The following is a 27,606-nucleotide window of genomic DNA, read 5'->3' as shown; positions in this document are numbered from 1 at the left end:
GAACAGGTACAGCTGAAGCTACAGGAATGGTTTTCATTCTCCAAATGGTTTTGGTGGCCAGATTATCAAAATTTACTCACCAAGGTAGCACAAATGCCTCAGGAAGAGTTTTAAGTTTGGCCATTTTCCCTTTAGCATCAGGACTGAACGCCTGCCATCCTTCTAGACGCCTTCTCATTTCCTCACATTTCGTGCTCGTGTTTCCACAGCCTTGCCACTCCGCCTTCTGTGGCTTCCGGGTGGGTGATGGACGGGACTCTTATTAACGCCTGCTTGAGGATAAGAAACAATCCTTGATTTCAAAATGTGCTCGACAGGGTTGCCGCTTAACTGATTCTCACCTTTTTAAATGTAAGTGCCCTTCTCATAGACCAAAATATTATTCAGACCTATCACGCATTAGGACTCGTAGACAGAACAATGATATTTGATGTACAAGTTCCAAATCACTTGCTAGATTGTACTCTTAACTTAGCGGCCATGAACTTAAATGTATATTGGGAATCAAAAATATTATGTCCCATAGAGATTTTTATTGGAAAAGAATTGGGCAGAGACAGATGCTACGTATTCGATAGATACATAGTGATATCGTAACTTTTCACTGAATCTCAAACACTATGAATTCTGGACACATGAGTGATATTAATTTCTGTTAACATGAATGATATCAATTTCTTTTCTCTGAATCAACAGAAAGCTACCTAAAAGAATAGGCTATTTGGGCAGTTTTAGGCGACATCGTCGGTCTACCCTCAGTGCCCTGTGGACTCGCGCCTGCAGTGAGATCCAAGGGCTTTCTTACGCTTCAGTAAGAAAAAGCATGCACGAGTCGTTAAGAATATAGGCAAGGCATTATGTTATATTTATTTATTTTCCAGCTTGTACAAACTGGACGTAGAAGCATAAACATAGTACATTTCTACCATTTTCAACAAAAATATAACCAATATGTACAATTATTGTATTAAAAATACAAAAGGGATACAGACTCCACCAATGTCTTTCTAAAAGACATACAGGTACAAGTAGTATCAAAAGTATGAGGAAATCACCAGTTAATTGTACATTCTGCACTTGACATCACAGAGCGAACTGAGGTTACAGTCCTATGTTCTACGGTGACTTAATGCTTAGATAACATTTGTGCGACTTGTGTAGAGCAAGAGTTCTGTCTTTCTAGATGCACGTGAGGTCCACGGCCTAGAGGAGAAAACTGGCAAATAACGCATCTTACATGTAAAATTACAAATGCATCATTGATAATGTCATATATAAGCAGGTAGACAAATGCCATGATACAGGAGAGAATTATTAAATAAAGCACTGACATTGCTTTGATACAGTGAAAAAACACTGCAATTTGACTTTTAAAATTGGAAGCTATTTACGTTTATCTACTGATCAATATGATCAGCTGAATTTAATGGAAAAAAAATCCAAGACCAGCAGTTCCTCACATCTGAGTACTACTCGGATTGGCAGCCTTCACTTTTCCGGAGTCTGTGCAAAAACAACACAAAAATAGACTGGAGGGGTCATCTCAGTCCTTCTGGGGTTAATAGCAGCTGTGAACACGTGGTTGCTACACTCAGGCCTTCTCCGTCTCGGCGTCCGTAAAGCCACTTACGGGTCAGTCTTCGGCGACCAACCCGCCTTGCAAACAAAGGCTGGCGGACCGCACTGGGTTCTGGATCTTTTGATCATCTTCACGTCAGAGGCTTGTTTATTCCCTCATGGCGACTGATCGATACGGGGAGGCTGTCTTGGAAGAGCAGTATGAATAGCTGGCCTTAGCGCCAACACCCCGAGCTGCTTTCACTGCAATGCTATCCAGTTATAAACGTGGCTCTTTGAAAACAAGCAAGAGAATCCCTAAAGCTAAATAAACAGAAATCAAAGAAACATAATTTAAAAAAACATGGGGTTTGCTGTCTGTCTCGATGGAGCAGGACACGCCCTCGGGTGACACTGCCCTGTGCTCCACAGGCTCAGACACAGGACGCAAGAGTCCCAGTTCCCTCCCCGGCCATGTGCAAACAGTTGTAAAGAAGAGCCCCAGCCCCTGGGGAAGGAGGGGCCGGGGGCCTTGGGGTCTAGGTAATTGGCTAACATCTCACGCTTCCAGGATAGGGCGCTTCCCAGGCGCGGCGGGACACAGGAAGCGGGGCTGTGGGCCGGCCTTCCCTCTCCCCGGTGTGACCACACCCTGTCCGGCATATTTGGTTTTTGAGAAACCCCGGCTGGCAACCCTACTTAAAGGTTCAAAATAATACTGTAAAATCATTAAATGGATATAATATTTACTCTCTGAACACAATCATTAAACTCATTTAAAAGAAAAGAAAAAAAAAAAAACCCAAAAAAACGGAGGAGGGCACTGTAAACAAGCGGACAAGCATTTGTACTCAAAGGATTTCATTGTTTTCCTTTGTCTTCCTTGGTGGGTTAAAGACCCCAAGCAGTTCCATGGCTGGCTTTTCTCCCGATTCCAATGAAACCAAGTGCTAGGACTGGATTGAAATCTAAAAGGAAGATTTTTTTAAAAACTCCTTCCAGGCGTGGAGAAGTGCAGCCAGAGTGACTCATGGGTGGTGATGACCTTGGAGTCTGGAATGATGCTGTGTGACGTGGCAGGCAGCCACAGGAGCTTGGAGACGCTGCGCTGTGCATTCAAGCAACAAGGCGGAAAAGTGCCAGGGCGGTTTCTTCACAGTATTTCACATGCAAAGGGGACAGGAAGAAGGAGGGAAGGAGCCCCATGCTGCTTTTAAGGCAGGGAAGGAGGCAAACGGGTCCACCATCCTCAGAGTGTGAGCTCCAAGGCTCTGACGCTAGGGGACGTCTTCTTGTGCTCTCCTGTGGGTGGCCAACACGGGTGCAGAGGAGCCCGTGCCTCAAACCGCAGACACTTGTTCGTCTTCTGCTGACGCAACCACGAAAGAAAGGAAGAAACAAAAGAAAAATCAATAAGCGAGCAAGTCGTTTTCTTGTGCTTAGAGAGAACGTGTTCACCGACGTGCTAAATAAAGATACCACAGCTATGTTCTCTTAGTATAGGTCACCTAAGATCCTCAACTGTTTTTCTACCTAATGATTAATCATAATAAAAAAGTTTAAGGGGCTTCCCTGGTGGCGCAATGGTTAAGAATCCACCTACCAATGCAGGGGACACAGGTTCGAGCCCTGGTCCGGGAAGATTCCGCGTGCCGCGGAGCAACTAAGCCCATGTGCCACAACTACTGAGCCTGAGCTCTAGAGTCCACGAGCCACAACTACTGAGCCCGTGCACCACAACTACTGAGCCTGCGCTCTAGAGCCCACGAGCCACAACTACTGAGCTCGTGCACCACAACTACTGAGCCTGCGCTCTAGAGCCCAGGAGCCACAACTACTGAGCCCGTGCACCACAACTACTGAGCCTGCGCTCTAGAGCCCATGAGCCACAACTACTGAGCTCGTGCACCACAACTACTGAGCCTGCGCTCTAGAGCCCGTGCACCCCAACTGCTGAGCCTGCGAGCCACAACTACTGAAGCCCACACGCCTAGAGCCCGTGCTCTGCAACAAGAGAAACCACCGCAATGAGAAGCCCGCGCACCACAACGAAGAGTAGCCCCCGCTCGCAGCAACTGGAGAAAGCCTGTGTGCCGCAACGAAAACCCAACACAGCCAAAAATAAATAAATAAAATAAATAAATTTATAAAAAAAAAAAGTTTAAAATAAAGTATATGGGATGCACATCTTTAAATATACATACCCACTATAAAAATACATTGTATATTTACTGACTGGAAACTCATGAATGATAAATTCATTGAAAAAAGTTATAAAACAACACATGACTTCTTAAGTAATGTACACGTGTATACATATAAAAAAGTCTAGAAGGATATTTAACAAAATGCTAATGGAAGTTATCTGCAAGTGGCAGGATTACAAGTAGTTTTCATGAATTGTGTTTTGCTTCTTCCTATAATGATTATTTCCAGAATAAAACATGTTAAACTCAAACCTTAAAAGCAGGAGGAAGGAGGGGGGCATGGTCTCCCCCTTCAACCTCACCCCAGCACGGCCAGCTGGACTCGTACAGAGAAGGCAAAAGAGCTCTAGAGAAGTGGGTTTTTCCACCAGACTTTCATCTGGGACTCATAGCATTTCCTCAGAAAACCGAGGATTAGGAGGGAAATGCACCCATGCCCACACGGTATTACAGGGGACCCCTCCGCAATCTTTAGTTATTTCTCCAGCCACTTCGGAAAGAGCAAAACGCAACCCAACGGCTGGCACCAAGGCCTGGGGCGGGCGTGGAACCCTGGGCGGGAAGCAGGGCCTCTGGGGGAAGCGCATGTACCGTCCTCCTCGGTGGCAAGGCCCGGGGGCGCGCAGGGGCCGGGGCGTGGGTCGTCGCCGGGCCGGTGCCACTGCGGCCGCGGGGCGGGCCTGGCGCCGCCCGGGGCGGGGGTCTCGGCCGGCCGGGCCAGCATCCTGGACCGCTGCAGCGCCACGGTGTAGTCCGGCGGCTTCCGGGCGGGGTGCGGGTGGGCGTCGGGGAAGTCGGTGATGGGGATGCCCACGTATCCCGGCGGGGTGGGCGGCGGCTCCCGGTAGCGGCCCTCCTTCCTCGCTGCGGGAGGGAGAGACAAGGCGCCGCGGTCAGCATGGGAGGGCGGGGGGAGCGCATCCCAGGCCACGTGCGCTCATCGGGAAGGAGGACGGACGACCAAGACGAACAGCGCCCACGGTGAAAGGCGTGTGGGGCTGTGCGCACCAAACCCGCCACGCACCGGGTCATCTCCGGCGGCACAGGCAAAACTAAGCAATCTAAGTACCTGTAACTCTCACCGGGTCACCACAGAGCGACTCTACCTGTCACGCAGTAACCAGGCTAACGCCCAACCCTGGGGTTTACTGGAAACATGGAGCAAAGGGAACAGAAAGGCACCCAGTCCCACGCCTGCAACACGGGAGTGGTGCCTGTCAGCGGTTAGCTCCGCTCTCCCTGCCCCGGGGGCCAGGCGAGCTGTTCTTCTTTGCTGGGCCATCTACCCTCACCAGGCAGAGAATCAATCCCAGGTTACTTTCAAGTCTTGGGCCTCACTTCGGAAAATAGGGAATCACAATAAATTTGGAAGAGTAGTACAAAAAATGATGCAAATTTCAAAACTTAAAACCATGTGCATGTGAGGTATGTATTTTTCTCGAAGTCCTTTTATATTAATTTCATGACAAAACATGAATCTGTAAAGGCAAGTAAAAGCAAAGTTTTATTATCTTCAACTTTCTAAACTCAACTGTTAGGAACTTAAATCATTCTTCTTGCCTTTGCAATAAAAATTCTGTGTATTAGTTTGTTAAAAGAAAGTGCTTTTCTATTTGCAACTGCCAAGATGTGGAAGCAACGCGTGTGCCCACCGACAGATGAATGGATACAGAAGATGTGGTACATATATACAATGGAATATTACTCAGCCATAAAAAAGAATGAAATAATGCCATTTGCAGCAACATGGATGGACCTAGAGATGATCATACTAAGTGAAGGAAGCCAGACAAAGACAAATGTCTTATGATATCACTTATACGTGGAATCTAAAATATAATACAAATGAATTTATACACAAAACAGAAACAGACTCATAGATTTATGGTTACAAAGGGAAGAAAAGAGGGGAGGGATAAATTAGGAGTTTGGGATTAACAGATACACACCACTTTACATAAAAATAGGTAAACAAGGATTTACTGTATAGCACAGGGAACTATATTCAATATCTTGTAATAACCTATAATGGAAAATAATATGAAAAAAAATATATAATTGAATCACTTTGTTGTACACCTGAAACTAAACAATATTGTAAATCAACTATACTTCAATTAAAAAAAAAGTGCTTTAAAAATTGCAACCTAAGAATAGGTGTTAACTGTCTTCTTATTCATCTTGAAAAGATATTAAACTCGACATCCACCCATGACTGCGTGATAAAATAACTACAATTTCCCTACTTATGAAAGTGATGTCTGTGAAGATTATATTCCAGAATTTCTCACTCTGTATCCTATGACGTATCCCTACACTTTATACAGACATTGAACGTGCCATAGAGAATATATCCCGATAGCATTGAAGGAGCATAAGAGACTTCACAACAGAAACAGCAGCAGCGAAGTGATAGTGTCTTTCATCTACTTATGAACTGCTAACTAGGCACTAGTGTTTTGCAGAGATTTCGTTTAAACCTCATAGCAACTGCACTGGTAGAAATTATTAAATTCATTTTACAGATGAGGAAACAGACACTGTTTAGTGCCTTGCCCAGTGTCGCAAAGCTAGGAAAGTGGCAAAGCAGGGATTCAGACCCACAGCCTGCCTGACTCCCAGGCTCTTACACACTACCTTATCTCTCAGCACCCTCCTCCTTGTTCTATCCTGTGCAGAGGGAATCTGTCTAGCACAGAAAAATTTACCTGCATAACAAACATGAACAGAAGATTTTTATATATGCAAAGGGTAAAGTTCTAAATATACAATTCAAGGGAACAAAATACAATAGTAAAACATTTAGAACAGTTCCAATTAAACAAAAAAATATTCTTCCTCTAGAGAGAATGGCCATCCTTCCTGATAATTTTCAGCTGAGAAGATCAACGCCAGAGCAGATAACATCCATAAGGACAACCTACTGATCCCGACAGCTACGGTGCATGGAAGGTTGACTGTTGCAGGGTATTTATAAGCACCTGACCACAGAACCTGGAGTCTTAGCCACCATTCATTTCAAAATCCTGAGTGCACTGCTAACTTGGAAGGCCTACACGGCAATGGGTGGGGCAGAATGAGGAGGAGAACCGCAAACACATGCTTTTACTTTTGAAATAAGTCAGGGTGCAGCCACGACCCAGACACGACAGAGCCCGCAGTCAGCTTACCGATAAGCCCCTTGGTGGCGCTGGGCGGCACGGCCACGTGGGCAGCCATGGCGACGGGCTTGGCTTCTTCGGCGCTCGCAGACATCATGCTGCTGCTCTCAGCTTCGAGGGAAACGTCCTTCCCCCCCCTGCGCTTGATGGTGCCCGTGTCCCCCTCCGAGTCTTCTCCCCAGTACCCCGTGGAGGAGGCCCAGCTTGCCCGGGACTGGGCTTGATCGAGACTCTCTCGGCTTTGACTCTGCCGGTTGTACTTTGTGCTGTGGTCGGAAAACATGATTTGGTCCACGTGGCTGCTCGAGGCCCATAACCCTGCGGCGTCCCCTGAGTAATCGAAGTGAGCGTGCCCGAAGGGGAGCGTCTCCCAGCTCCTCTGCTGCTGGATGGTCTGGATGTTGTCGTGGGAGCCGCTGGAGCACGACGTCCAGCTTCCTCGGCCGCTGTCGGCAGCGTCAAGTGAGGCTCGGTCCCCCTGGTCTTGGGAAAGCTCCTCTGTGCTGGGAGAAGAGATCACTGTAGCTGCAGCGTACAGGCCCCGGCTCTCAGACAGCGGTGCACAGGACCTAGGCGGCCAAAGGGAAACAAAGAAAAAAAAATAATAAAGAGAAGAGGAGGGGAGGGGAGGGGGGAGGGGGGCCAGAAAAGAGGGGAGGGGAGAGGGAGGGGACAAGAGAGTAGAGGAGGGGAGGAGAGGAGAGGAGAGGGGAGGGAATGGGAGGGGAGACGGGAGGGGAGGGGAGGGGAGGGGGAGGAGAGGGGAGGGGAGGGGGGAGGGGAGGAGAGGGGAGGGGAGGGGGGAGGGGAGGGGAGGGGAGGGGGGAGGGGGGGGAGGGGGGAGGAGGGGGGAGGGGGGAGGAGGGGGAGGAGAGGGGAGGGGAGGGGGGAGGGGAGGGGAGGGGAGGGGAGGGGGAGGGGAGGGGGGAGGGGAGGGGAGGGGAGGGGGAGGGGAGGGGAGGGGAGGGGAGGGGAGGGGGAGGGGAGGGGAGGGGAGGGGAGGGGAGGGGAAAGGCCAAGATTGTTAACTAATAACTCTGTGCTAAAACGCAACCACTTTTTCCTCGAAAGGCGGCCTCCTTTCCTTCCAGGAAGAGGATTAGGCCCCATCAGACTGAGCGACAGTGGCCACTCGGCCCTGTCCAGTTTCCTCCCCTGTGACGTCACCACAATATCAACACGGGGGAAAGGAGCACTGACCTGCTTACAGTAAAGGAGCACTTTCCTTACAGTGTTCACTACAATCTGACTATTTCGGGAAAGCAGCTCATTGGACTGAGTCGCCCCCTGCCCTCAGCGCAGAGCAAACGTGTCCCAGCGCAGGACGGACCTCACTGGGAAAGCAGTCTGCATGACGCTTCGTGATCGGGAAATGGTGAGCGTCAGAACTGGGCTGGGAGAGCACCCCTGGGCGTCCCGTGAACAGCCCCGCACACGTGCAAGAGAGGAGCGAGCACACGGACGAGCCCCTACCCCAGGCTGCACTGGTCGGGCTCCCCCGCCGGCCGCCTCTCCGGCCGGCCTGCGGCCAGGCTGGTCTCCACAGTGCCGACCGATGGCCTCTGGCGCCGTTCGTCGGGCAGCGAGACGGGCAGCGAGTCGAAGGAGGAGTTGCTGACGATACTGGACCGTGAGGAGATTTCGCTGTGGCCGGAATCTGAGAAGTTATCCACGGTGCCACTCGGAGCCAAAGTGTAGCCTGCGTGGGAAACACATCAGTCCTTAGACACCGAGGGTTCACGGCGTCCAGCTGACGTCTCCTCAGTAGCAAAACCAGAATGCAGGCCATAGGTGCCACCGCGGAACTGGGGAGAAAACACTCTACTTGGGGACTGAGCTACAGTCAAGTTTTACTCAATTGCAGTTTAGTGTGTTTGATGAAAGTTTAGAGAGGAAAAAAGAACACACTGTCGTATGACCCAGGAATGGATGCAGACGGGATCACGGCACGACTAGACGCTGCTCTCTGAACTATAACTTATACTACATTAGTCTATGTAAACGAAACTATGAAGAATGACTAGGATGATATTTAAAAGTATGGTTTTCTTCTCAACCTGCAAAGTCAGTAGTAATTTTGTTTTCAATGGAGTTTTCACTTTTAGAACTTTACAGCATAGAATAACTCCACTGGAAAGATCTGCATTATATTTTTATTTTTTAATGTTGGGTTTTTGTTTTTTTGAATTAATTAATTTATTTATTTTGGCCACGCTGTGAGGCATATGGGATCTTAGTTCCCAGACCAGGGATCGAACCCGTGCCCCCTGCATTGGGAGCACTGAGTCTTAACCACTGGACCACCAGGGAAGTCCCTGTATTATAATTTTTTTTGGCGGTACGTGGGCCTCTCACTGCTGTGGCCTCTCCCGTTGCGGAGCACAGGCTCCAAAGGCGCAGGCTCAGTGGCCATGGCTCACGGGCCCAGCCGCTCCGCGGCACGTGGGATCCTCCCGGACCGGGGCACGAACCTGTGTCCCCTGCATCGGCAGGCGGACTCTTAACCACTGCGCCACCAGGGAAGCCCCCTGCATTATAATTTTAAATGGACATGTATGAATGAGAAATAAGACTTGAAGAAGATATCTTTGGATTTTTGCCATTTGATTTTTCAGCATTGATAATATATTGGATAAATCACATGAAAGCCAATTGTTTTGAAGGACATAATGTACAAAATCTCCATTTTTCTCCCTGGACCGTCACTATGTCTAAACAGATGTCCATTTTTTGGCCTGAAGGACCCTTAACTCTTTGTTGCTAAAACTGAAAGTCACAAAGGAAGAGAGGCTTGTCTTGACATCTTTAACAAAAAAATCCAAATACTCCTTTCTCAGTATTCATTTATTTTTTACTGATTTTATATGATTATATGTACCCAATGAAAACCTAATAAAACAATGCCATCTAGAGCACCTAAATGTTGCTGATTTACTCTCTGAAGAGTACTTCCCCATCCTTTCAGTAAATTATGAATTCCTGATTTATTTTTTTAAAAGGTTGCACAGGTCTTGATAAGATTTCACGTGTTCACCTATGAAATGTCTTCTTATAAACCACGCTGCAGGTTCTGACAGACAAGATTTCAAACCCTCCCTGAACAGTCTACGCCCCACCCCGCAAAAAACAAAATCTCTAGAGAAATAATCCCTCAGGTGGAGCATGTGGCATGGGGAGGAATCGTCCCAGTTTCCTCAGCTAATGAGATGACCCCTTCCCGTCTTTCCTGCTGGCCCACCTATCCCGTAGGTCCGTGGTGCACTGTTATTCTTGCTACTGTTCTCGCTTCCACGAGAAGATGGGGAGCTGGTTTAGTCCAACTGCCCGCAGCCAAACGATCTCAGCTGACTGCCACTGCCACCCAACGACGGACGAGAGAAGAATTCAGACGCACCCACTGAACAAGGACTAGAGACTGATACCCCCATAGAACGCACACATGTCTGAGACAGCTGAAAAGTAAAGCAGGAAAGGTACTTGTTGTGCCGGTGAAATCTAACAACGGATTAATCTCTTTGGCCTCGTCTAGTGAAAACTGTCCTGGCCGTTTATTACCGGCTTACTTACGCCCATTCAATTATAGGGTGGGGAGAAAGTAACCCCGAGGTTATGCAGCAGAAAGTGATCTAGTATTTTAAGATAAGAAAGCATTAATATCAGAAGGAGAGTTTGAGTGCCTAAAATTTAATCTCCTTAAAAATAAAACAAGATAGCAACAAAAAAGATAATCCAGACTCATGTTAACACAATGAAAGATAAATCAGGAAGATAGCAGTTTTTCTTATGTTTTTATAGGCCTCTACTCTGTGATGAATGCTATGTAATTATATTTAGTTAGAACAACTGTTAGTATAAAAAGAATTATTTCCACACTTACAATCAGTAAAAAAATGAATTTTTGAAGGGGCTTATATAGTTATATAAGCTTGACACTATTTATTTATAACTATAATATTAAAAAGTACCAAAATTCTTCCAAATTTATAAACTGAGGAGAAAAAAAAAATCCATTGGGTGTTACATATCGTGTCTTTTTTTTTTGGTGGGGGGGGGGCACTTGTGCGGCTTGCAGGATCTCAGTTCCCCGACCAGGGATCGAACCCACACCCTTGGCGGTGAAAGCATGGGGTCCTAACCACTGGACCGCCAGCAAATTCCCAAGGTCATTTCAAACGACTCTAATGTCAGAAGTGATGTAATCTCTAACTAGAATTGATCACAGCTGAAAGCACAGGTCCCCATGAAGGAGAAGAGGGGTCACCCAGTCACCTTTCCTTGGCGAGCTCTGCGGGGAGGTCGGCGGGGAGGAGAGCCGGGAGGACGCATCCGATACCGTGTCTTCTGCCGGCCTCTTGTGGCGCTCAAGGCTCCCTTCTTCAGACAAAGCAAGAATCTTCTTTAAAGCTTGTGGAGAGTTTATACCTGTAAGAGAAAGAAAATGATTTCAACATGCATTTCCAAGACTGAAAAGACTACCGTGAAGAACAAAACCACTTTTTTTGTGTTAAGATTGAATGTCACATGTCGTGGCAGGTTGTTTCCAGGCTCGATGGTCTCTGTACTCTGCCCGTGTAAACAGTGAGATCGCAGGGGGCACCAGGTGCCCGCCGTGTGTCTGCTGACACCTGCCGAGGACCAGAAAGGCTGCTGCTGCCATTCCACTCTGGGTTCCAAACCACGACCACCACCCTCTTCAACAATACATCAGGCAGCGATGAAGAAACAAAGAGATGATCTGGAAATACTCTGGGTTAGGGTGAGAGCGGCGCAGCTCAGAAGATTTATCAGAACTCAAGTTTGGGTTGGGAACAGGTATTTTGGTGGTGTTGGAAAAGTTAGCTCATGGGACGTGGGAGTGATGGAAGGAAAGCCAAGAGCCCAAAGGAAGTAGCGAGAAAACAGACTGATGGAGCGCTAAGAAATCAGGCCAGTATTTGATCAGTAAGCGGATGACAGAGAAGGCAGGAGGGGACCCAGAGAGTGCTGGGTCCCAGAAGCGTCCTGCAAGCCACCGGGGAGGGCTCCCAGGAGTGCGGTAAAGGGGCGTGGAGGGGGAAGCCATCCAGCGCAGCGCCAAGTGCACGATCTAGTCGGATGACGTAGGGCGGAAGAAAAAGGATTCCATGTGCCAACACCAGGTGATTTTTCCCCTAAAATTTTACTTTCAGGAACGAGGGAGTCACATTAAGAGATGTTTTCTAAGCCTCATTATGAGGCACTCTCAATCACCTCATTCTGAACAACAAAGAGACCGGAGGGAAAGCATTACAGGTTGACACTACCTCAGTGAACGTTAGTTTTTATGTTCTCAGACTTCACAGAATCCATTAAAAAGGAGGCAATGAAATTGAACGGAGATCTAATTCTTCATTTCACCTCAACACCTGTAAGTGTGCGATACTACTTTAATACAATCTTTTAAAAATGGCTTTTCAAGCAATCTTTTAATTACATGTGCAGATGCTGATATATACAGGGTACATGAAAATACCAGCTACATTAAAGCTACACGAATGAATAGCCTTGATTTGGAAAAGATTTCCAAGCCAGCATCATTCACAGATTCAAAAAGTGCTGCCTTCAAACAGTGAAGATGGATGTGAAGATGCTATGCCTCAGAAAAATCTGTTCCACTTCAAAAGTAGCTCTAGGGATGACGAAGACACTGAAGTGAAAAATACAGGAAGTATTCAGACAAAATTTATTTCATGAATGGGGGTGGGCCCAGCATCTCTAAGTCACTATGTTATATTCTGTGACTTTAAATGTGAAACTATCCTAAGAAGACGCATGACTATCCCATCCGCATTTCTAAAGGTCATAAATTCAAATAGGCCTAAAAATATTGGAGAGAGAGTCTCTCTGGGGAAGGGGGCTGGGGATGGCTTTCCATCAGGTACACCTACATGGGGGTTAACAGGCTGTGTCCATATCAGAAGCTCGACAGAAAAGAGGCAGTAGAGGTCGGCTTACGGGGGACTTGGGAATATAAGAATATTAACAACACAGTGGAGAGACTTCCCTGGTGGTCCAGTGGTTAAGACTCCACGCTTCCACTGCAGGGGGCACGGGTTCAATCCCTGGTCAGGGAACTAGGATCCCGCATGCCGCGCAGTGCGGCCAAAAAAAAAATAATAATTATAAAAAAAAACAAAACAGTGGACAAAGGAACACTAATTCAGTTCATTTGTGATGGGGGAACAATGTAAATATTTTTTTATTTTTGGCTGCGTTGGGTCTTCGTTGCTGCACGCGGGCTTTCTCTAGTTGCGGCGAGCGGGGGCTACTCTTCACTGCGGTGCGCAGGCTTCTCATTGCGGTGGCTTCTCTTGTTGCGGAGCACGGGCTCTACGCGCGCGGGCTTCAGTAGTTGTGGCACGTGGGCTCAGTAGTTGTGGCTCATGGGCTTAGCTGCTCTGCGGCATGTGGCATCTTAATTCCCCGACCAGGGATTGAACCCCCATCCCCTGCACTGGAAGGCAGATTCTTTACCACTGGACCACCAGGGAAGTCCCTGCTTTGGCTCCTTTAACATTCACGAACTGACTGTATTTTCCTCCCAAGTTACAGAATCAGTGATTCAACAAATGAGAGTTCGCCTCCAGACGAATCATTTCACTTAAAAATATTCCGCCTAAATTCCAGCAACTCACTGATCCTGAGGCAAAGCTAGCTTAAACAAGGTATATGGACAAAACAGCCTCTGTACTTGTTAAAAATTAAATGAGTAATAGCATAATTTCCCCATGGCATGCCTTGCCTCCACTGCTATGACAAACGAGCATGATTAAATGAGATGCTCTATGAAAACAGTCCTTCTCACGGGTAAAAGTAAAGTTTAACTCTGTGAACATTAATGTCTCATAAAGAGGGAACAACCAGAGGGACACTCAAGTATACCAGATGAAGTTACCCGTGATAAGTATCGCTTCCTAGTCTGAGAAGCAGGCAGTGAATGAACAGCACCAAAAGAGGGTTGTGGGTTGTTTGTTTTTTTGTTGTCGGGTTATACGAGCCGTCTGCATATTTTGGAAATCAAGTCCCTGTCGGTCACATTGTTTGCAAATATGTTCTCCCAGACCAAATGTTGCCTCTTCTTTTTTTTTTTTTTAATATTTATTTATTTGGTTGTGTTGGTATTAGTTGTGGCAGGTGGGCTCCCTGGTTGCGGCTCGGGGGCTCCTTACTTGTGGCATGAGAACTCTCGGTTGCAGCATGCAATGTGGGATGTAGTTTCCCGGACCAGGGATAGAACCCGGGCGCCCTGCACTGGGAGCGCGGAGTCTTAACCGCTGCGCCATTAGGGAAGTGCCCACGGGCTGTCTTTTCGTTTTGTTTACGGTTTCCTTCGCTGAGCAGAAGCTTGTAAGCTTCATTAGGTCCCATCTGTTTATTTTTTGCTTTTATGTCCATTGCCTTGGGAAACTGACCTAAGAAAACACTGCTACGATTTATGTCAGAGAATGTTTTGCCCGTGTTCTCTTCCAGGAGTTGCATGGTGTCCTGTCTTCCGTTGAAGTCTGTGAGCCATTGTGAGTTCATGCTTTTGCCCGGCCGCGAGGGCATGTGTCCTGACGTCACTGATTTGCATGCGGCGGCCGTCCAGCTTTCCCAGCACCACTCGCCAAAGAGACTGTGGCTTCCCCACCGCATGTTCCCGCCTCCTTTGTCAAAGATTAACTGACTGTAGTCACACAACAGTGTAATTCAACTCTACTTCAACAGAAAGTAAATTAGAGGGGAAAAAAAAAAAAAGTGTGCGCGAACTTAGTCACCTACCGAAAGGCGGGAGATCCCGTAGGGGCACTTTCTTCCGAGAAGGATAGAGGGGCACGGCGGGAAGCTGCAGCCCCGGGCTGGGCCTCTGTGACGGCTGCGGAGCCTGCGGCGGCGGCTTCGGCTGCAGCCCTGCCCTCGGGGCCACCGGGGAGGTGTCGGCCTTGACAGGCTTTCTGTCACCGGGATTCTTAGGCACTGGTAATTGTTCGGTGTGAAAACAGAACGAGAAGTTTAAGAAGTTAGTGGCCACACACGGGATACTTTTACAACCGCACGAGCATTTCCTACAGTTAGAACACTGAAATATGTATCTTTTTTTCCCCTGTGGCCCATAGATAAAGGAGAGAAACAGGGGCGGGCGGGGGGAGAGCCTCCGTCACAGAAAGAAGGCGCGACGGAACCAAGATTCACTTTATGAAACAAGCCGTCTCAAGAGATGATACTGTTTCAAGTACCACATTTAAAAAGAAACGAAAAATGTGGATAGCTCAGTACGCTGTACGTATGTCTACGAAAAACACAAACCTATTATACAAGCTACAACAGGAAGACCACTAGGAATTATTTTTCTAAAATGACACCCAAAGTGTCTTGACATATATGAGCTTAGTTTTAATTTAGCAGATGATACTAGCTGCAGTCTTGTCACTATCAAATTCTCTCTCCAATGGGGTAGAATTATCTATGTTGCTAATAGCAGCCAATACTCCTTGAGCACTGTACTGAGTGTATAATTCCACGGCAGATGGAAAGCAAGCCAATTTAACAGGGCAATTAAATGCTGTATTTTAAGTGTATTAATATTGAAGACAACTCAATGACTTCCTTCCCCCATCTTACACATAATGGAGCTCAAGTAACCGGCCTAAGGTGACACTGTTAGTACAAGGAACAAACAGGATCTGAACTCAGACCCCTCTCCCTCTTGAGGACAAACTCTTCACCATGACACACGGTGCTTTAAGAGTGTCCTGGGTACGTCTGATAACCTGAATCTTTCTCAAATGACCTAACATTTAAGTCCTATAGAAAGTATCTTCAAACTTGCCCATAAAAGACCCCAAAGTGTCCTAAACGGAAAACGCCTCTGTCTTACAAATACGGATGCCGAGAAAGAGAACGTAGCCCCCGTTTCTGGCCTGGCCGGACTTTCAAAGGCTGGGGAGCTACACATTAGGCTGAGCTGTGGTTCCCTGTGGAGAATTCCTGCCTTACACGTAGCTGAACTCATTGCCAAGTGCCGGCCGAGCTGAGGGGGTCAGAGGCAGCCAGCGCACCTAGCTCTGTGCCGCTCCCAGGCTGCCCATCACGTGGCAAGTATCTTTGTGAGAGAACAAGGGATGCAAATGGGAGCTGCACCTGCCCCGTGTCCCCTGACGGCACTCTGGCTGCGTCGGGATGAAACCAAAGTTGGTCACCCCGAAGAAGCCTACGGTGTCGTGGTCCCCATGCGAACCCCGCTGGGCACGGACGGGGCTCAGCCCAGGACGGCGCCGTGCGGTCCCCAGAGCCGCCTTCAAGGGAAAGGCGAGCGTGCCTCAGGATGCGAGCTCCCCCTGGGCCCAGCCCTGCTTTATCGGCACAGGAAACCAGTCTGCATTCCAGCCGGACCCGGCAGCCACCTTAAGGAGAAACTCACATGTGTTGGTGGCCGGCTCGCACTGCAGGGATAGCGTCTGGAGGCTCTCCTCGTCCATCTCCAGCTCCAAGTTGGACAGGTACTGCTTCACCTTTCGGGCCATCTGGGCGTCCTCGTACAGCTTTTTGGCATTGAGAAAGGAGCTGCGACGCACCCGCTTTTTGTGACCACCTGTCTGAGCAACGTCTAGCACTGTTGCGTTTGTACTACCCTGGCTGAGAGACCTGGAAGACGAAAAGGTAGAGCTGCAGCTCGCCCCAGCATGGGATCCCTGTATCTCCTGGAAACGTGCCGAGACACCTACAAAGAGTCTACGTTCAGAAGGCCACATGCCTCATTCTGGTAAGTAAACTTTACAAAGGAATAGAGAATCATACAGATCAAAAAAACTTTTTTCAAGTTTGAGAAGAATCCTACATACACTCTACATACACATGTATGTTTGGCACTTGTTCTGTTCCAACTAGAAAATTCTACTTTTCGCCTCTATAGAGCATTCAAGACAGCTCTCTCGTAGAAGCCAGCAAGTAATAATGATTATACGTAAAAGCTCATGCAAGAATAAACACACAGCTGCAATCATTAAGAGTGACATTAATCTTTTTTCTCCTAAAGAGGATGTCTTACATAAATTTAAAGAAATTACAATGTTCACGATTGTTTTCTTATTGCTTGGGTTAAATGTAGTGAGTTCGTCAAGGAATATGGTCAATCTGTTAATAAAATGGTCATGCAAATGTGAAAACACATGTATGGAAACTAGCACATGAGTTGTTAAGAATTATTTTTGAAAAGAGTTGGTTTATAGGATGAAAACAGTAGTTAGTTGAGCTGTAAAAAATTTAGTTTTAACACCGAGGGGCACCTTTTGTACGACATAGATTTACTTCTCAAAAATCTGTGCAATAGCGTTTAAACTGCACAATTTTTCCTTCTGACGTCCTTTCTCCCCTCACCCCAGGTTAGATTTTTCTCATTTCAGAACACACAAATTATATTAAAATGAAGTCTTTCTGAAAGCTCAGGAGTAGGCCTGGCCTACTGCTCCCCAGAACAATCATCAATCATTTCACAGCTCTCTTGGGTCATGACCTCGAAAGCAAAAGCCCCAGTAGATGAAACTTGAAGTCAGTTTGCCAACTGAAATTCTGCTAGAGCAAGAGGGTTAGGACAAAAATGCAAAAATGCAAAGCATCAGAAAACACAGCAGGTAAGAAAACAATGCCACGAGCGGGACGAGAACAGTGTGGGTGTGCAGTGTCCCCGCCACTTACCCCAGACTCCTCCACTTCTTCTTCCTGTAAGTGAGAGCCGTGGAGGTTGAAGCATGGGTGTAGAGAGAGACAGAGAGATCACAAGCTCAGAAAGAAAGGACTAGACTTCTGGACAAGCAGTACTAGAAGCCCACAAACCTCCTCACACAAACAATTTGACCAGCAACGGTTTTCTGGCTCAAAAGACAAACATATGTAAATATTTGCTTCTAAAGACTTCTGTTCTCTCCTTCACTGCATTCATCGTTCTCGGCTACACTGACGGCTAAATCCCTTGTGTGGGCAGTGAGACAATACTGTTCGGGTTGTTTACATATTTTAGTTCATACTATCCATTACACCTTTTAGCTCTGCAAGTCAGCGTTCTGAAAAATAAAAATAGCTGTGCCTCACGGTCAATGAAAAATGTCAGAGGGACCAACTGTTTTCACGACAGCCCACAGTGCACTGGATGTGGAATCACAGTCATTCCCAATCAGAGCTCGACGGAGATTCCCCACACAGCCTGGTACATGTCACCATGCTACAGGCGGGCCTATTCAAAATCTTCTCATTTACTAGGAAGCGCTAAGCTCAACCTTCTCTAACCCCGCGAGCACTGCTGAGGGGGACACACTCACCGAGTCCTGAACATGAGGGCAGGGTCCATGTTCACAGAGGCCATTCGGCCAACGTGACGAATTTCTTTTGCAATCATTCTTAGCTTCTCAAAATTGACCAGCCCGTCGACTTTGGAGTCGTTCCCTGTAATTGGCAAAAAGGAAAAGGGAATCACATGGCATTTACCCGACGCCTCCACAAGTGGAGACAGAAATCCTCCAACTTACACTTACCCTCGTGAAGGAACGTGAGGTCCTTCTTGATCACCGGGAACAGGGGGATGATGGGAGGCTGTAGGTTTTGACTGTTGAGGACATTGCGGTATTTTGCCATGTTTCTGGAAGGATCAAACAGGTCTTGGAGATCCTGAAACAGCTTTTCGTATTTATTGGGAAGTTTTTCCCAGGTGGTTCGCAGTCTTGCCACCGGTGCCAGGTTTAGGCCGCTGAGGGGGAAAAAAGAAAAGCGGTATAAAATTAAATGACTCATCCTTACGAAGTAAGCAGAAGAGCATGCTGTTTATTTCTCAACATGTAACAGCTCTGTGTGAGCGCTGTGTATGCAGAGCCAAGTACAGGATTCATAAGAGTGGTAATGATTCTGGGTAATGAGAACTGAAGCTGGAACCAGCGACAGGGCCGAGGGGTTTTACTCTTTTTCCCTTTACACCCTCCCGGTCTGTTTACTGTGGGCAGAACAACTGGAATGCCAGGTGTCCTGAGGGCAGGGCTGTGTTTCGTTGCTTCCTCTCCGTACGTAAAGTGCTTGGTGCCAAGCAGCCGTCTGATAAAACAGACGGGACAAATATCCTAGAGTTGTAACATGAAACAAAAGCCATAAGAACAGCAAGAGTAACAGATATCGTACATTGACGCATGTATGTGGAATCTGAAAAAAACTGGTATAGACCATCTTATCTACAAAGCAGAAATAGAGACACAGACGTAGAGAACAAATGTATGGATACCAAGGGGGAAAGCGGGGGGAGGGGAGGAATTGGGAGATTGGGATCCACATGTAGACGCTATTGATATTATGTATACGATAGACAACTGATGGGAACCTACTGTAGAGCACAGGGAACTCTACTCAGTGCTCAGTGGTGACACAAATGGGAAGGAAATCCAAAAAAGAGGGGATATATGTACGCGTATCAATGATTCAGTTCGCTGTACAGCAGAAACTATCACAACATTATAAAGCAACTATACGCCATGTAGGAAAAAAAAAAAAAAAACCAATAAGAGCATGATCAAACTCCTAGACAGAAAAAATGACTAACTGAATCATCATCATCAACGTCAATATTGCTCATTGTTTCAGTCTGCACTTTCTTCCAGCCTCAGTCTAAGCACTTAAAAGGGAAGAAAAGTAACATTTACTAGGCATCTCCCTGCTTTGTGCTGGCTGATGGAACGCCACATACGTTGTGTCATTTAGTCTACTTGATAACTCTTTGGGTCACTGTTATTTTATAGAGAAATAAACTGACTTTCAGAGAAGTTCAAATAATTTGCCCAAAGTCACAGAGCTAAAAAAGTGGTGAATACAGATTTTCTGGGCTTTAAATTAGTATAAAAGAGAATGTTTTTTTGAAGTACAGCTGATTTACAGTGTTGTGTTAGTTTCAGGTATACACAGCAGAGTGATTCATCATACACACACACACACACACATCTATATATATCTATTCTATCTATATATAAAAAGAATATATCTATTCGTTTTCAGATTCTTTTCCCTTATAGGCTATTACAAAATACTGAGGAGAGTTCCCTGTGCTGCACAGTAGGTCCTTGTTGGTTATCTATTTTCTATATAGTCGTGTGTATCTGTTAATCCCAAACTCCTGATTTACCCCTCGCCAACCTCTTCCCCCTTTGCTAAGTATACATGTGTTTTGTACGTCTGTGAGTCTGTTTCTGTTTTGTAAATAGGTTCATTTATATATATATATATATTTTTAAGATTCCACATATAAGCAATATCATATGATATTCGTCTTTGGCTTACTTCACTTAGTACGATCATCTCTAGGTCCATCCATTACAAGAGATTTTAAATTAAGGATTAAGATTAGGATTCAGAGAAAAAGAATCGTTCCATATGATGCAATTAAAAACTACTACACTCACACGGAGTCTATGCTTTTCAGGGATTGATGCATGTTTAAATCTGCAAACTGAATCGCACCTCACGACAAATATGCCCTTACCTGATGATGGCAAACATGGAGTTAAAATTCTTGCACTCCCTGCAGTGCAGAGCGATCTTGATGAAATGCTTAATGGTCTTCATCCTCTTCAGCTGGTTCGTCTCCCGCAGAATCTCAGAGGCTACCCAGAACGTCTCCTGGTTAATGACCTCCTCGAATTTCTTCAGGTTGGCACAGCTGGTTTTCGATCTGAGCTTAAATAAATCATCTATATACTCAGTGGGTTCGATGTTGCGGAAGAGCTCAAAGTTCCGCATGGAGAGCTGCGTGGCCACCTCTACGGTGCTGAGCTGCAGCAGGGAGATCTGACTCTCTCTCAGCAGCTCCTGAGCATCTTCATCCGAACAAAGGGTCTCTGTCTCCATGTTGTTTTTCAAGTAATACCTGTGAGAGACACAGAATTCAGAGCCTGAGCAGCAGTCTCACGATACTCCTTGAAAGAACGATGCTGTCTGCTGAACGGTGGTGAGAACACTCCACTGAATGACGGAAGGACAGACAGAGAAGGCAGCAGCTCCTCGGTCACCAGATCACAGAACCCGGCCCAGAAGCCACCGACAGAAACTGACGCATCACATGGAATTGCATCTGTACCAGGTGCAATCCATTTTGTCTTGTCCTTCCCTGCCTTCTAGATTACCTTTTTTTTTTGCTAAAAAGGACAGAAAATAGCTAAATTTAAAAAATTTTCAGTTTAAATAATGAAAAAAGCTCTACGGAAGGAAACAGGAAAGATTGATCAATCCAACCTGTTTATTCAAATACCAAAGAAACCTGTAAGCTATCTCCCTCTATTTGATCCTATGAGGAGAACGATCCTAAAAATAGATTTTAACGTTCAAATATCTGATTTTCATGAAAACCCTCCAAGTAAGTGGGACAGGTATTATTCCTATTTGTCAGATGAGGAAACGGAGGCTCCCAGAGATGTATGCCAGCTGTAGAGAGAAAACTCAGGGTTAGCGCTCCTTTCCCTCCGTTAAGTGACTTGACAAAAACAGAATCCAGATGTTTGCCCTGTGATTTTTTTTTTCCCCGATTTTATACAAAGATGCTCTCCTTAAGCCAGATTCCATAAAGGAAGAAACAGAATGAGCAGGGCGGTCCTGCTAAACTGGCCTTCTGCATATATCGCCGAAGACACAGACCTCAGGACCTTGACACTCACAGATTTCACGTTCTCAATTTTTTTTTTTTTTTTTTGCGGTATGCGGGCCCCTCACTGTTGTGGCCTCTCCCGCTGCGGAGCACAGGCTCCGGACGCGCAGGCTCAGCGGCCATGGCTCACGGGCCCAGCAGCTCTGCGGCATGTGGGATCCTCCCGGACCGGGGCACGAGCCCGTGTCCCCTGCATCGGCAGGTGGACTCCCAACCACCGTGCCACCAGGGAAGCCCACGTTCTCAGCTTTGATTACTCATGAAGCCCACGATGTGAATCCATTTGCAATTTTCTTGTATACTGACTGTGAATCATGACTCTGCACCTCAGTGAGATTTGGAGAACTCCACCAAGATTACACATAGGTCAATGCATATTCAAATGATAACGAGACAATGGGCCTCCTAAAACAACCCTACCCACTAGTGTCAGGGCTGGAAATAAAGTGAAAGTGAAGAAGACAAAGGAAGTTATAGTTGACAGCAAGAACGCAGCTCTGAATGAATTAAACCAGGTTTAGATGCATAACACGAAGAAGTCAAGAATACAATGAACCACTCCGTATGGCAAGAAAAAAAGAAAAAACGTGACTTACGAAAACAATTTTCAGTAAGTGCCGACTCTAGTCATTATACGAGAGCCAAAACCGAACTACTTTTTCAACTTCCCCTTATTTGTGATTTGAGGCTATCAATTACATTTTATCAATGGAAACACCATGCAAGAGGCTGACAAGACCCCATACAATACTTTCCTACGAGCACTGTGTGACAGAAGCGCTCTGAAGACCAAGCAGCAGCAGACCACACTCTGAGGCAAATGAGCTTTGGTTCCAGAGTTAAGAAGGGTTTTTCATAGTGTCATGAACAATAACAGGCAGTTTCAGCCAGCCACACTGTCACAGACATCTCCGCGTAAACAAACGCAGCTCCTGGAAAAGTCTGGTAGGCAGGAGCGGGTGACACAGAGGATACTAGTGGAAGATGTGTTTGTGAAGGTGCGTCTGCCAGGAGAAGGGAGATGCCCTCCTGCGCGTCCTTATGGGAGCGTGAGCGCTGGCCAGCAGTGACAACCGTCAGGTCACAGCGCCCTTGTTTTGCACGAGCTCCTAAGAGATCCTTGCGAGGGGTCCACAGTCTACTGTGTGCATTTCCTTTGATACAGCAATGCTTGGTGAATGGGGAAAATCTTGCTTTTAATCTGCAACTTATTTTAAAAACCCTTAGAAAGCGTTCACCAGACTCTGGTGTGGGTTTAAGGACGGGGTAAAGAAATCCGACAGGATAGATGACGTCTACCTTCCACTCAGCTGTATTCTGTCGGCGAGTTTGGAAAGCTGATCCGGAAGTCGTCGTTGTTTGATCACTCCCTCTGGTGTGACAGAGACCTCACAGAGTGAGTACTGATCCGGGGTGGTGGTCACAGCAAACTCCCGGATGGCCTGAATGACCACCTCCTTCGCCGTGGTGTCCTTACTGATCATGATGTATCTGCTTTGCTGGTCAGCCTTGAAAACCCTTAGCACTTGATCTGGCAAGTCTGGGGGAAAGAAGAGCCAGGAGAAAGGATTTCAGGACCTGGCAATACAATCAAGGAATGCCACCTGAAAGCGTCTCCTCAGAGAAGATAATGCTAAACTGTCATCTCTCCCTTACTTCAACCCTCCTGCAAAGATTCACTTAGTCAACATACAGGCACGCTGCATGAACACGTCTGCCTAAAGATAGTCACATTACCCACAGACAAAGGCAAACAGATCAGGTCCCAAGGGAAGCATGCAGGGTGGTCAGGCTGGCATCTTTATTACACTGAAGAGCCCAGGAAGCTGACTGAAAATATGCCTCTGGACTCTTTATTTGACATGACCTGGTGATACCTGCATGGTATGTGCTAACTTCATTTTAGGAAAAAGAATGCAAGTTCAGAGAGATTCATTTGCACGTGGGCATATCAGATTGGTCTGAGGAATAAAGATGAACTGGTTCCAGCTGTTGGAAATTTACATTTTATCCTGACTTTTAGCATCTGATAGAGTCCATGCCACGCCAGGAGAGATACACACAGCATTACCGTTATGTCAGGGGAAAAAGAGACGAGAAAACAAAAGCAGTGTGGGCCACGCTTACCAGGAGTAGCACTGAAGTCTAAGATGCGATGATGGGACTGCAGTAAATCAGGGTTACTGGACGATAACGTTCCACTGACGGGCAGCGCGGTCGGGATGTGCTTGGTCTGCCTTAATCCGACTATGCTGTCATCCTGAGACTGACCGATCCCGATGTCACTGAACCAAGAGGAAAGGTAAAAAGTTATGACTCATCAATAGTGTGCACGGACAATGAATAAACCGTATTTCAGAAAACCCGCAGTTAATGTACAACTATCATTAATAAATTCGGTTGGAACTTGCAAAAGCAACTACTGCTTAAGTGTATCCAACTCATGTTCTTAACTGCGTAGCATGTTTCTCTAAAACCTTTGCCTTTTTAGCTTAAGACAAATCATAACAAATATTAGTAGTTTCTGAGTACAGACATATATTCAGAAAAGATAAGCCCTAGTTAGTCATGGAAATAGATTTAAGAAAAAGCACATTTTTAAAAAGGCATTCAGTCACTCAAATGATGACTTCTGCCTCAGAAGGGTAAGTTGTTTTATAATCTTAAAGAAATGAAGAAATTGAGTAAAAAAATGAATAGAGAAAAAAACATCCAAACTGTCCCGACTTCATTCTCCAGTGTTTCAGAGAAATAAATGAGATCATGATGGAGTCAAATGTAAAGAAAGCTTGACACAGACATTATTTCTTAATTATACAGAGCCTAAAAAAGCAGTGGTGCATGGTGACATTTCTTGGCATCAAAAAAGAGGCAATGGAAACCCAATGACTCACTTTCACTTTGAACTTACTACTCAAAATTTCTAGTTCTACGTTTAAGCTCCCAGAGAAATACTACTTACTATGGATAGCTACAAACTCATTTCCATTTATAAAAGCCTGGGGACAACTCTTGAAACATGGTTTAATAATACATAACATTATTTCTAGATTTGAAGGGCCAACTGTTTCCAAAACAAAACATCAGAATGAAACGATAAGCACAAACAAACACGAAAGAAGTAGAACACAAGCTCTGACCAATCTCTATAAATCTCTATAAATACCTTGAACAAGGAGAAAGAAGATCATACTAAGGTTGGGATACCAACCAAGGTGCCATAATTAAGACACTTAGCATCAATTAGGCTTTCGGACATGACAGCTTGATCAAAATAACTACCAAAATCTAGCAGCATTCTTCCTCTTTATTTGGGAGGGAAATGGAAATTACAGAGGCAAATAAGCAAGCACAAGACCAAAGATGATTTTAGTGTAAATTCTTCAAACTTCATAGGTAAATATGATCCAGCGATCCCACTCCTGGGCATATATCTGGAGAAAACACTAATCTGAAAAGATACACGCACCTCAATGTTCACAGCAGCACTTTTTACAATAGCCAGTTGTGGAAGCGACCTAAGTGTCCATCAACAGATGAATGGATAAAGAAGACGTGGTATATAAACACAATGGAATATTACTCAGCCACAAAAAGGAATGAAACAATGCCATTTGCATCAACAGGGATGGACCTAGAGATTACCATACTAAGTGAAGTAAGTCAGACAGAGAACAACGAATTATCTATGATATCGCTTACATGTGGAATATTAAAAAATGGTACAAATGAACTTATTTACAAAACAGAAATAGCCTCACAGACATAGAAAACAAACTTACAGTAACTAGAGGGGAAGGTGGGGAGGGATACATTAGGAGTTTGGGATTAACATATACACACTACTATATATAAAACAGATAACCAACAAGGCTGCTTAGCCTGAGGAACTATACTCAATATCTCGTAATAACCTACATGGGAAAAGAATCTAAAAAGTAGGTATATATAAAATGGAATCACTTTGCCATACACCTGAAACTAACGCAACACTGTAAATCAACTCTATTGCAATTAACAGTTAAAAAAAGATTCAAAGGTAAGTCCACAACAAAATTAAATTTCCATTTAAGTGCATAGAGGCATGTATCTACAGACAAAAAGGATTCATGTGCTATGCAACATTAAATAAAACCTTCACATTTTTAGCGGAATTTTATTTTTCATCCATATAAACCAGGCTTTACTGCCAAAAATATTAGATGTCATACGTACATGAGACAACTGCTACGGACTCAGACCAAAGACAGAGCCAACTGGGCCTTTGCTGGCCCAGATGCTATCAATCCTGGCGCACTCGAGGCAACCCCCAACGAGCAGCCTTCTTCCGAGCTGTTTCTCAGCAACGTTTCAATCCCAAGCATGATGCTCTAACGCTCTACTATCAGCTGTATCTCTGCCGTCCACAGATGCAGGGTTACTCTTGGACTGAAACTACTTTATATTAAAGGCTTAGTTCAGAAAGGTCCACCTCCGAGCACATTCGCTTGTTGCTGGACCTCTAGAACTCTCTCACTGCTACTGAGATTTTTTTACCTTGGTTAACTTTATATGTAGTCTGTTGGTTTATTCTCTCTTTCCTCAGGGTTCTGCAGTCTTTCTCCACTTACCCGACAAACAGACCCGAGCTTTACCAGCCTCCTGCCCACCCACCCCATAGTCACATCACTCTTCCGGGCCTGTCCTTGTCAGGCTGCCACCATCCGACATCTTAGCTTCTGTGATACTGATAATGTTTGAGAGAGAAAAAAAAAAAAACAGTGTATCTGGAAGATTCATCTGGGACTTCCCTGATGGTCCAGTGGTTAAGAATCCACCTTCCAATGCAGGGGATGTGGGTTCGATCCCTGGTCGGGGAACTAAGATCCCACGTGCCGCGGGGCAACTAAACCTTCATGCCACAGCTAGAGAGAAGCCCGTGTGCCACAACTACTGAGCCCGCGTGCTCTAGAGCCTGCGCACCGCAACTACTGAGCCTGCGTGCCACAGCTACTGAGCCTGCGTGCTCTAGAGCCCGTGCACCGCAACTACTGAGCCCGCGTGCCACAACTAGAGAGCCCACATGCCACAATTAAAGAGAAGCCTGCAACGAAGAGCCCACATGCTGCAATGAAGACCAGCGCAGCCAAAAAATAAAAAACAAATTTAAAAATTAAAAAATAGAACGTACTAGAAGATTCATCTGCTTGACTACTTTGGTAGCTTTGTCAAAAAAAAAATCTTTCTAAACATATGCTTATTTCTAGGAGAGAAAAGTTTTAGTAGTAACTAGTATTAAATAAAGTCTATCATACCAATATAATAGATCCTACAGTTTACTGAGCCTTCTTTTAAATATAACTATTCTTTTCATTTCAATTACATTACATATATGGATTATTTCAAATAATTTTCATAATAATATTTAATATTTCATAAAAAGATTTAAATGAGTCATCTATGTTCTTCAAGGCAAATTTAAGATGTTTCCTCAGTGCTTTAAAAATCATCATGTCTAATTATTATCCTTTTTTCTTTTCTCTTTTCTAGCTTTTGAATATCTTTCTAAATACACAGAATAACATTATACATAGTATTCTCATCCTGGGTCCTTCGCCAGCACCCTGTACCGGGGATGGATTACGTCCCAGCTCTGACATGTCACGTTTCTATTAATACTCGGCAGGGTCATGCTGACTTGTGTTAGATTGTTTTAAAGGTTCATATTTAACTCATGGGCAACTGACTCTAAGATTTTTTTTGTTACCGTCCTGCTAATAATTCTACGTTAAAGTAACTGAAGTAACTTTTCTTATCTACTTAAAAATGAGCTTTTCATCAAGAAGGTCACTTAAAAAATCGATTCCTATTTTCTATAATGCCAGCAGGCCTAATCCACTGTCTCTTAGAAACTTACTTGGTATAATCATGCTCTCGAGTCTATAAATAAAGCCATCTTACTCACTGCTTATCCTCAGGACTCTGCTGTAGCAGTCTTTTCTAGCTGATATGAAACCACCAATCATTATAGTTTAAT

General features: G+C 45.5%; 1 protein-coding gene across 6 annotated transcripts in view; it reads right to left on the bottom strand.

Annotated features, from left to right (window-relative positions):
- Positions 1 to 842: 842 nt before the first annotated feature.
- The window catches only part of RAPGEF2 (Rap guanine nucleotide exchange factor 2), a 244,877-nt gene continuing 218,113 nt past the window's right edge, over positions 843 to 27,606 (bottom strand). For 4 of the 6 annotated variants that reach the window (XM_060147533.1, XM_060147534.1, XM_060147535.1 and 1 more), the window contains 13 exons: positions 23,718 to 23,875; positions 22,890 to 23,130; positions 20,433 to 20,816; positions 18,451 to 18,662; positions 18,238 to 18,361; positions 17,618 to 17,641; positions 16,344 to 16,567; positions 14,705 to 14,899; positions 11,195 to 11,347; positions 8,399 to 8,624; positions 6,935 to 7,494; positions 4,356 to 4,628; positions 843 to 2,923 (listed from right to left, as the gene is read on the bottom strand). In XM_060147533.1, coding sequence (XP_060003516.1) covers positions 2,898 to 2,923; positions 4,356 to 4,628; positions 6,935 to 7,494; positions 8,399 to 8,624; positions 11,195 to 11,347; positions 14,705 to 14,899; positions 16,344 to 16,567; positions 17,618 to 17,641; positions 18,238 to 18,361; positions 18,451 to 18,662; positions 20,433 to 20,816; positions 22,890 to 23,130; positions 23,718 to 23,875 — 2,800 coding nt within the window. In that variant the 3' untranslated portion in view covers positions 843 to 2,897. The other 2 variants (XM_060147536.1, XM_060147538.1) reach the window with 2 other exon arrangements.

Source organism: Lagenorhynchus albirostris, chromosome 4, assembly GCF_949774975.1.
Source record: "Lagenorhynchus albirostris chromosome 4, mLagAlb1.1, whole genome shotgun sequence".
Lineage (NCBI taxonomy): Eukaryota > Metazoa > Chordata > Mammalia > Artiodactyla > Delphinidae > Lagenorhynchus > Lagenorhynchus albirostris.
The sequence above is the reverse complement of the archived record's forward strand: the minus strand, read 5'-3'. Positions and strand labels throughout refer to the sequence as shown.